The following is an 11,336-nucleotide window of genomic DNA, read 5'->3' as shown; positions in this document are numbered from 1 at the left end:
CTGCACATATACTACACTGCTACATTACAATAGCCTAGGTTCTTGAGAAGAATTTGATGCATATGAAGGCTAACATCACCTAAAGAACTGGCAGCTGTGATTTTTGTGTATATAATAATAACACAACCTTTTATATTCTTGTGCAGTATATTGTACTTCTATTTTATTACAGTTAAAATATAAATAACAGTAGAGTTAACCTCTAAATGTTCATTTGTATAGACAGATAGAGTTTTGCTAGTTTTTAAACAGTATTTAAGACTTGGTTAACAGAACAAGGAGATTGCATGGATGAATTCTAGTGTGCATGGACATCTAAGCTCTTCCTGTTTTGTATATGTATGCAACATGTATATAAAAGTGTGGTTTGGATTATAATACTTGCCTCATCTACAGATGTTGACCTCCTGCAGATCCCACTGTTGATATAAAACTCAAGTATAGAGATGTCAGTATTCTCATCTAAGATCTGAAAAGTTCCTGAAATTTGGCAACACATTGAAATATTGCAAATTTAGAGTAATTTCATTTTTAATTGCTAGGAGGCTAGATGTAATCTTATGCAGAGTTGACTTGGGAGGCCGGTGTGTGGTGTAGTTGGTTCACATAGTGTGGTGGGATGGAGGGTTTGTTGTCACTGTGTGTTGGGGGGAGAGAGCACAGGGGGAGGCTCAGCTAATCTCAATGTACACATGTTGTACTTTGACAATAAAGGATTATTATTATTATTATTATTATTATTATTATTATTATTATTATTATTATTATTATTATTATTATTATTATTATATATTTCTGGCTCCGGATGATGTATCACCACCATGTTGTGATTACTATTCCTAAACACCTTAGTAGTTCATACCTAGATCTGGAAGAATCATGTGAATAATGTTGAAGAGATTATTATACCTTTCTTTGATAGGCTGCTGTGTATCAGTGGCTCTAATTAAAAATAATTCTAACTTAAACCAATCCGTATCCTGAATAATAATACAGTATTTTTCCAATCCTGTTTCTTCTCTAGGCTTTGGATGTGTAGGAAAATTTGGGTGCAGAAATGCTCGGATATATTTACAAATGGGAGTCTGCATTTCTGGCAGAAGGTACTTGCTGCTAAGTTTGCTTACCTGCAATAAAAACCTGGAAAAACTATCAAGGTAAGTAGAACCTCCTATCCTTTAAACAGATCCTGAGATTTCTGAAATATTTGATAATAATGTAAGCATAATACAGTTCTTTGAAGTATTTGCCTCCTTCAAAAGCAGATGTCTCCAAACTCTTCAGCTCATTGTCCCCCTCTTAACATTTCATTAACCTTCAAACATTTATTATATGACAATAATTTAATAAATACTATTTAACTAACAGTACTATGAATAACAACAGCAGCAACAACAACAACAACAAAAACAACTGAAGCCCACTCTCACTGCTGACTGACCCTCTAATGCTGGGTAAGGCTGTTTTATCAATGGCTACCTGTGTTGTTTCTCTGTGTCATATAATATATGTGGGGATATTCATTTCATTTCATTTCATTTATTATATTTGTATACCGCCCTTCTCCCGAAGGACTCAGGGCGGTGAACAGGGCACGTATAAAAATACAGAATACAAAAATTTAAAAAGAATTAAATAAGAGCCCGAGCTAAAACAATAAAATAATATAAAAATCCACAATAAAAACCCCAGCACATCCCCCATCAGGCCAGGCTGGCTTGTTCAAATAGATAGGTTTTCAGACCGCGTCGGAAGGAGCGAAGGTCAGGTGCCGTCCGGAGCTCAACCGGCAGCTGATTCCATAAAGCCGGGGTGCCCACAGAGAAGGCCCTCCCCCTGGGGGCCACTGGCCGACATTCTCTGACCGGTGGCACCCTGAGGAGGCCCTCTCTGTGGGAACGCACAGGGCGGAGGGAAGTTGATGCCGGCAGCAGGTGATCCCCGAGGTACTCCGGACCCATGCCATGTAGGGCCTTGAAAACCATTACCAAAAACTTGAACCTCACCCGGAAGACAACTGGTAGCCAATGCAGCTCGTGGAGCAAAGGTGTAACATGGGAGTACCGGGAAACTCCCAAGACAACTCTCGCGGCTGCATTCTGTACCAGCTGGAGCCTCCGAGTGGTCTTCAAGGGAAGCCCCATGTAGAGAGCGTTGCAGTAGTCCAGACGAGAGGTCACGAGCGCATGAGTGACCATACACAGGGCATCCCGGTCTAGATAGGGCCGCAACTGGCGCACCAGGCGAACCTGGGCGAAAGCCCCCCTAGTCACAGCCACTATATGATCTTCCAAAGTAAGCTGCGAATCTAGGAGGACTCCCAATTCTGTATTTATTTATTTTTTATCATATTTATGTATATTGGTGGTGGTGATCCCTTGAGAGCTGAATGCAATGAAATTTCATTTTAATGTATGCCAGTTAGTGGTCATTCAAAGTGACAATAAAGTTATGATTCTATTCTATTCTATTCTATTCTATTCTATTCTATTCTATTCTATTCTATTCTATTCTATTCTATTCTATTCTATTCTATTCTATTCTATTCTAGACTATTCTAGACTATTCTAGACTATTCTATTCTATCCTAGACTATTCTCTCTCTCTCTCTCTCCCTCTCCCTCTCTCTCTCTCTCTCTCTCTCTCTCTCTCTCTCTCTCTCTGTCTCCCTATCCCTATCCCTATCCCTATCTTATTCTATTCTACCTTCAAGAATAGGGACTGGGATGGAATTCTACAGAGGCCCAAAAGATTAATTGACCCCAGTCACCTTTACATCCTTATAAAAAATGTGAAAGGTTTATATCTCCCATCATTACCAACCAATTATTGACAGTCAGACTTACTAGCCCCCTTGGCCCCCAGCCATTCCTTGACCACTTTGGGGAACCTTGTTCTAAAGCAGGGGTAGGCAGCTATAGCCCCTTTATGGCCTGTGTACTTCAACTCTCAGAATTCCCGAGCCTGCAACCTTTAGTGGGGCCACAATTTGTGTGGATGGAAATATAGAAGGCCAGGTGAGGCTGGGTATTTTGGGAGGGGGGGATTTTGCAGCTTTTTTAAAAAAAACCATTACGCTAATGTTATTTTAGGGCTAATACTTTTATGGTTAATACTTTTTTTTTCTCTACCAACCTCAGATTTTGGCTATCATGGTCAAAGAAGACCTGAGAAATTGGGAGGTTGCATGTGTTGCCTGGTGCTCACTTCTGTCCACAACCTTGTTTGTTTGGGTATTCTTCCCAGAAGAGTTTGCCTGGGTTGGCTCTGCAAGAGAATGGAGAGGCAGGAAGTGAGCGGGGTTGGTTTGGGGAAAAGAGACAGAGAGGCAGGTTGCAGCATCTAGTGAAATCCTTCCTTAGAATATCTTTTCTAAAAATGCCATCCAAATTGTTCAATTACTACTACTACTACTACTACTACTACTACTACTACTATAACTACTACTACTGTTATTATTAAATTTTTATGCTTCCCATTTTTCCTACAAAGTGACTCTGGGTGACCTAAAAGTCTAAATCTCATCTTTATCAATTTTTCTGAATATCGTATTTAAATAGGAGACTTCTATGTGTTGTTGCATATACATTTCTCTTGTACACTTTTTGTGCCTGATTATGATGGGAGGAGGCTTTCAAATCGGTTTCTACTTGATTTTTGCTCAGTGTGCCTTTAAATAATAAAATTTATGCACAGGAAGGAGTTTGTGGATCATTTAGCCCAGTATTTTTCAAACTTGGTAACTTTAAGACATGTGGCCGTCAACTCCCAAAATTCCCCAGCCAGCTTTGGGAATTCTCAGAGTTGAAGTCTGCACATCTTTAAGTTGCCAAGTTTGAAAAACACTGATATAGTCAAAATCTTAAATACTGTTGCGTATGAATGCTATATATTAATAAATTATATTTTATGACAATAGAATCTATACTGCCTGATTATACTGCTTCACTATATAAGCACTTTTTAATTACCAACAACAAGGAAAAACCTTTAATCCAGACATAGGACAATTTTTAATTAATTGTTGCTCATTAATTTTTGATTTTGGCCGCAATAGTCTAAGCAATCAATGGGTAGAAATGAAGAGATTCAAAACATTCTAAACTTTGCTGCTCTTTTTTCTATGAACCTCCCTCCCTCCCTCCCATCCTCCCATTTTTGCTTGAGAATGTACCACAAGCTAGTAAAGGTTTTGGATTGGTCCCTTTAGAATTTTGAAAATACACTGCAGGTGTTCTCTCAAAAATTTCCACCTGTTGTTGAGTTTTGCCAATTCCCAAAACAGCTGTGGATGGGTACAAAACACCAGTTTATCAGAAATCAGACAATTGTTCATTGTCATGTCTTCCAGCTCAGGGGTCCCCACCCCCGGTCCGTGGACCGGTACCGGGCTGTGGCATGCCAGCAACCGGTCCGCACAAACAAAGCCCCATCTGTGGGATGCAGACAGCACACAAAACTATGCCTCCTCCGCTCCGTGGAAAAGCCTCTGTCCATGTAACTGGTCCCTGGTGCCCAAAGGTTTGGGGGCCTCTGTTCTAGCTGATCAGAATTATTTCTAGTGCCCAAATTTGATTTATTTTCCTGCATCAGTGGGCCTCATCCCCACCATTTTCTAAAACTGCTTAATCAATGGAAAAAAGAAAAAGGCCATTTCCCCCATCCCCAAAATGCCGGTACAAGTAGTCCTCAACTTACAACAGTTCATTTAGTGACTGTTAGAAGTTACAATGTCAATGAAAACAAATGACTTAATGACCATTTTTCACACTAATGACCATTGCAGCATCCTCATGGCCACATGATTTGGATGCTTGGCAAACGTTTATGACATTTGCAGTGTCCCCAGATCATGTGGACACCTTTTGCCGACCTTCTGGCAAGCAAAGTCAGTGGGGAAGCCAAATTCACGTAACAGCCGGGTTATTAACTTAACAACTGCAATGGTTCACTTAACAACTGTGGCAAGAAAAATTGTAAAATGGGGCAAAGCTAAATCCAACAAATATTTTTTTGACTCAGTTATGATCATAAGTCAAGGACTACCTGTCTTTTGAGGTCTTCTTGGAATAGGGTCCTTCCCAAAATTGCCTCCTTTGGAGGTTATTTGGTGATGGGCTGAATGTCTTGAAAAGTCTGGTGATGAATCAGACAAAGCTCAGAGTCTCAGCCTTGTAATGGAATCAGACAAAGAGCATCTCCAGGGAGAGAAATTGGAAAGAAAGAATGTGCTGTTCTGCATCCTTTCTTGTAAGGCACGGCTGATTAAGAATTGACCTCAGCTGAGGTGTGAATGGGATTCTGCCCCCTTAAGTATTATGCTTTTTATTAATCCTTTTCATTTAATTTCCAGTCTGCATTAACTCCTCCCCCTTTTGTAGCTTTTGCCTTGTATTTTGCACTGTTCCCAAATAATTATTGTTCTCTCATTCTCAGTGGGTTCCTTTTTCCCCCCCTTTTCTGCAGGATGAGCTCCTGTGCCAAATCAATGCTTCCGTCTCAGTGGCTGTTCCTGGCATATGTGTTAATGGTGTGCTGTAAATTGTTGTCCGCAACTAGCCATCCCCCTCGGGGACTCACAGGTAGGCGCTTTCAAACTCATTAGGCACTACCGGGGCCAATTAACAACACTCTCCAAATGTTAGAGTCCACTTTTTAGCCATAGATAATTGATGAAGCTGTTTGGCAATGCGGTTGTGATCAGAGCGAAAAGAGACAAAAAGGTTACCAAGTCACACATAAAGAAAGATGGATTATTGTTAAGCCTTTGAAGCAGTTTGTGGTAATGTCTGGGTCGGATAATCTCCTGAACGAATTTGTGAGACTGTGGATATCAAATGTTCATGATTTTCTCGTGACTCAACCTCTCCCCCAAATAATAATAATAATAATAATAATAATAATAATAATAATAATAATAATAATAATAATAATAATAATAATAATAATAATAATCACCACAAAACAGAACCAAAAAGAAATATTCTCCAGAATTGTGTGGAGAGGAGATATTGTTCTCTTGTAACAGTTTACACTGATTACCTGAATAGAAAAAAAAATTCCTTTCCTGAACAGCTGTTGCAATCTCAAGCAGTTGGCATGTTCTCTGTCCATCTATAAAGGTAAAGGTAAAGGTTCCCCCGCACATGCATGCTAGTCGTTTCCAACTCTAGGGGCCGGTGCTCATCTCCGTTTCAAAGCCGAAGAGCCAGCGCTTTATCTATAAAGACATAAAAACAAGTTGCCGTATGCTGTTGCCTCCTAGGGAAATAAATCAGCTTTGAAATGATGGAAAAGATGGGGCATCTTTAGTTAAATTTGGGTCCAGTCACAAGGCTTTGGCAGTAGCACTGATAGGTAAAGGTAAAGGTTCCCCCGCACATGCGTGCTAGTCGTTTCCAACTCTAGGGGCCGGTGCTCATCTCCGTTTCAAAGCCGAAGAGCCAGCGCTTGTCCGAGGACGTCTCCGTGGTCATGTGGCCGGCATGACTAGACGCCAGAGGCGCACGGAACGCTGTTACCTTCCCACCGTAGTGGTCCCTATTTTTCTACTTGCATTTTTACGTGATTTCAAATTGCTAGGTTGGCAGAAGCTGGGACGAGTAACAGGCGCTCACTCTGTTACGCGGCACTTGGGATTTGACCCGCCAAACTGCCGACCTTCTGATCGACAAGCTCAGCGTCCTAACCCACTGAGCCACCGCACTGATAGGAAACCATAATAATGATGAAGTAATGTTGAAGCACAATGGCTCAGCAGTTAAAGATACTGACCCTGTTGGCTGGAGAGCTGACAGCCCAGGTTGGAGATCCCAGTCAAAAAGAGAGTCAGACATGACTGACAGGGAAATGTTTACCCTTTAATAAAATGCACTGGAAGGGGTCATTGTCAAATGTTGCAATTACATACAGCACCTGTAGATCATGACTTCAGATGCAAGTTGCGGAATGCAATGACATCATAAAATATGCAGACCCATTACCCCTCGCCTCTCCAAAGAAGCCAATTGGCTTTGGAAGAATGCTGAGGACATCACAGCAGATTTACAGCATGGACACACTTTAAGGGCTGGGTCCTGAATCAGATGTATAATATTGAACATAGGAGACAATATTATCCCCACAAGACCTTTGCCATGGGAGAAATGCATTGCTTTGAGAAATTTGTCTCTGTGCTATAAATCTAAGATTATTTGGGTGATAATGAGGAGTCTACCTAGGCAACTTTGGACTTTTGAACCACAGCTCATGTTCTTCACAGCTCATGTGCCAGCAAGGAAAACTTTGATTTCGGTTAATCAGTGAAAGCAATGCCCATTTGTTCCGTAAACTGGCATTTCTGATCTTTGCCACAATGGTAGGATTTTTCTGGGGAAAAAAATGCAATCACTTTCCACAATACTGTACAGGAAGAAAGGAAGCAGACCCCTGATGGGACGGTATGTCCTCGAAGGCTTGAAGAAATGTTATGATTTTAATCTTGAGTTAACTCTTGGTGGTCCATGACAACAAAATATATTTAAAGGGAGGTCCATGGCGAAGAAAAGGTTGAGAACCACTGAGTTACCGTACTCTGATTCCTTTTCTTGGAAGGGTGAGAATTCATACACATGGAGTGTGAACAGCTACGTCTAGCCAACTTTGGCCATTCTTAAAATGCTAAGCAGGATTGGATGTGGTCACCACTTGAATGGGAGACAACCAGACAATCTGTGGATTACCTGGGAAAATTTTTAAAAAAGCCCCTTAAAAAAGAATAGTTTCATTGTCCATATATTTATTTATTTAATTGTTTAGTCAAATAAAGCTACATACTCATCCAACTAATTCTGAAAATCTCATAACAAGGTTTAAAACGTCAATATAGAAAATCACAGAAATAAAAACAATAGAAAGATTAATGTTTAATCGTTATGTTAATGTTAAACAATGATGTTTGATCTTGAAGATGAGCGATTAATAATCCCTATAGTTACCTATAGATGTTATCCCTATAGATGTTATCCATGGCTGTTTAATATACTGTATATTGCCTCTGTTGATGCCTTCTGTTTTGCACTAAATGTAAGGTACCATGGCTTGTATGGATTGATTTAAAAAATAACTGTATGTCCCCTTAAATCTCCTACCCAATGAGCAAAATTGGTCTAATTTGGGAGGGGGCAATTCAAGATATTCATACTTTCGAATATAGGTAGTCCTCTACTTACAACAGTTCATTTAATGACCATTCAAAGCTACAATGGCACTGAAAAAAGCAACTTATGAGCATCTTTCACACTTACGAACTTTGTAGCAGCCCCATGATCTTGTGATTTCCATTTGGATGCTTGACAGCTGACTCACATTTATGACGGTTGCGGTGTCCCAGAGCCATGTGATTCCCTTTTGTGACCTTTGAGCAAGCAAAGTCAGAATGGGGAAGCCAGATTCACTTAACAGCTGTGTTACTAATTTATCTTCTGCAGTGATTCACTTAACAGCTGTGGCAAGAAAGGTCGTAAATTGGGGCAAAACTCACTTAACAAATGTCTGACTTAAGAGCAGAAATTTTGTGCTCAGTTGTGGTCATAATTCGAGGACTACCTGTATGCTAAAGGGCTTTAAGGGACCGAGATATCATTTTGCTCCTTTACTCTTCTGAAATAGTTTGAAATATTTACCTCTGCTCATTCTGGAATACTCTCTGGAGCAGGGGTAGGCAACCTTGGCTCTTTTATGACCCGTGGACTTCAACTCCCAGAATTCCTGAGCCATCCATGCTGAGCCATGCTGGCTGAGGAATTCTGGGAGTTGAAGTCCACGGGTCATAAAAGAGCCAAGGTTGCCTACCCCTGCTTTAGAGCACAAATAGGCAGTTGGGATTATCCATATGGATCATGCCCATTGAATTTAATGATGTGGTTTTGAGTGCCATTGTAGCTATGGCAATTGTGCGACAGTACCACTTTGAAACTTTCTAAGCACATCGCTTAAGTGGAAAACAAAGCTCAGAGCAGAGAGGGCCAATGTAGAAGCATTACTCAGCACTCTGTTTGAAGATAGCATTCCGCTTAAGGGTATGAGCCATGGAAATATAACTGTGCACAAGCCTTAACCAGCCATTACTCTCTAAAAAGCCATCACATAAATAAGAGAGTTGTACATTTAGCAATTCCCTGTTGTGTGGTTTCTCCTAACCCCATATTAGTTGGGGTTGCAGTGAGGGTCAGTTTCTATCCATAGATAAGTCAAAATTACAGAGTACTTCTGCAAATGGATAACAATTAAACAGAGCTGCGATTTTCATAAAAATGAAAGAACAGTACTTGGTATTCTGATTGTTTTGAAAAACCAGGGGAGGAGACCTGTCTGGTGTTGAATGCTATGTGTCTGGGATGAAGGGAATCTTGTAGCTTCTGCAGGAATAAAATATGTGAATTTGTGAAGCAAATTAAGCTAAGTAAATTCGGCTTATTTAAATATTTTCAAGGTGCAGAAATGATGTGCGTCTACAGGAAGGATGGGATAATTTATAATTAATCCAGCTTTAGAATTAGTATTATCCAGCTTTCTTGGATAGTATACTATTCTTATTTCATGTCATCATTGACAGATGCAGTTGTAACATTAAGACAAAATTTTTGGTAATTATAAATTTAGAAATATCTACTCTGCTACTATTACATATTACCCCCTATTAAAAGCGGATGCCCATGTCATTGGGACGCGGGGGCTGAGTGGGTTAAGACGCTGAGCTTGTCGATCAGAAGGTTGGCAGTTTGGCAGGTCGAATCTCAGGTGCCGTGTAGCAGAGTAAGCGCCTGTTACTCGTCCCAGCTTCTGCCAACCTAGCAGTTCAAAAGCACGTAAAAATGCAAGTAGAAAAATAGGGACCACTACGGTGGGAAGGTAACAGCGTTCCGTGCGCCTTTGGCATCTAGTCATGCCGGCCACATGACCACGGAGACGTCCTTGTACAAGCACTGGCTTTGAAACGGAGATGAGCACCGGCTCCTAGAGTCGGAAACAACTAGCACGCATGTGCGGGGGAACCTTTACCTTTACCTTTTTATGTCATTATTATGGTTTTGTGTTAAACTTCTAATTAACACCATCTGCTTTTTAAGAAATGTGTTATTGCTGGCAATCCCTGACTTCATTTAGCCAGTCCCATAGCTAAGAGTTCAGTGTGCAGAGTTCTGTGTGCTCTTATCATAAGATGTGTTCAACGTATGAATATCTGAAAGTACAGTGCAGGTAGTCCTCAATGTGTAACCATTTGTTTAGTGACTGAAGTTAGAATGGCCCTGGTTCATGACTGTTTTTCACACTTAGAACTGTTGTAGCATCCCCATGGTCATGGGATCAAAATTCAGATGCTTGCCAACTAGCCTGGATTTATGATGGTTGCCATTTTCCTGGGGGTGTCACGTGATCACCTTTTGTGACCTTCTGAGAAGCAAAGTCAGTGAGGAAGCCAGATTCACTTAACAACGGTATTGCTGATTTAACAACTGCAGTGATTCACCTAACATCTGTGGCAGGAAAAATCGTAAAATGGGGCAAAACTCACTTGTTGCCTCGCTGAGCCACAGAAATTTTGAGCTCAGTTGAGGTCGTAAGTCAAGGACTACCTGTAAGAAGTGTACCAAAATTGCCCTTGCAGAATGAACTTCAAGGTTCCTTTTGAAAACACCATCTACAGTTAATGACCAAAATAAATGTCTATGTTTTGAATTCATACGGGATATAAATGGAATTAAAATTAAATTAAATCTTTCCTTATTTGGCTTATTAGCCATTATGTCCAGACGGTGTTCCAACTATGTTGTTGTTAGGTGCAAAGTCAAGTCCGACCCATCGTGACCAATGGACAATGTTTCTCCAGGCCTTCCTGTCCTCTACCATCTTCTGGAGTCCATTTAAGCTCATGCCTACTGCTTCAGTGACTCCATCTAGCCACCTCATTCTCTGTCGTCGTCTTCTTCTATTGCCCTCAATCTTTCCCAGCATTAGGCTCTTCTCCAGTGAGTCCTTCCTTCTCATTAGGTGGCCATATTATTTGAGTTTCAACTTAGGGATCTGGCCTTCTAAAGAGCAGTCAGGGTTGATCTCCTCTAGGACTGACCGGTTTGATCGCCTTGCAGTCCAAGGGACTCACAGGAGTCTTCTCCAGCACCATAGTTCAAAGGCCTCAATTCTTTGGCGCTCAGCCTTTCTTATGGTCCAACTGCCATACATTGCAACTGGGAAGACCATGATCTTGGTTTTCTTAATGTTAAGTTACAACCCAAATTTTGCACTCTCCTTCTTCTGGAGGAATATTTAAACTAAGCAACGGGGACAGTGAGTTA

At 40.8% G+C, this 11,336-nt stretch overlaps 1 protein-coding gene across 1 annotated transcript in view; it reads left to right on the top strand.

Moving 5' to 3' along the window:
- Positions 1-1,077: 1,077 nt before the first annotated feature.
- Positions 1,078-11,336, top strand: part of TAFA4 (TAFA chemokine like family member 4) — a gene marked incomplete at its 5' end in the record, with an annotated part of 123,973 nt that continues 113,714 nt past the window's right edge. Inside the window, 2 exons of the mRNA XM_083355184.1 lie at positions 1,078-1,157; positions 5,467-5,582. Coding sequence (XP_083211310.1) covers positions 1,078-1,157; positions 5,467-5,582 — 196 coding nt within the window. The remainder of the gene's footprint in view (positions 1,158-5,466; positions 5,583-11,336) is intronic.

This window comes from Vipera ursinii (genome assembly GCF_947247035.1).
Source record: "Vipera ursinii genome assembly, chromosome: 2".
NCBI classification, from domain to species: Eukaryota; Metazoa; Chordata; class Lepidosauria; order Squamata; family Viperidae; genus Vipera; species Vipera ursinii.
The sequence above is the reverse complement of the archived record's forward strand: the minus strand, read 5'-3'. Positions and strand labels throughout refer to the sequence as shown.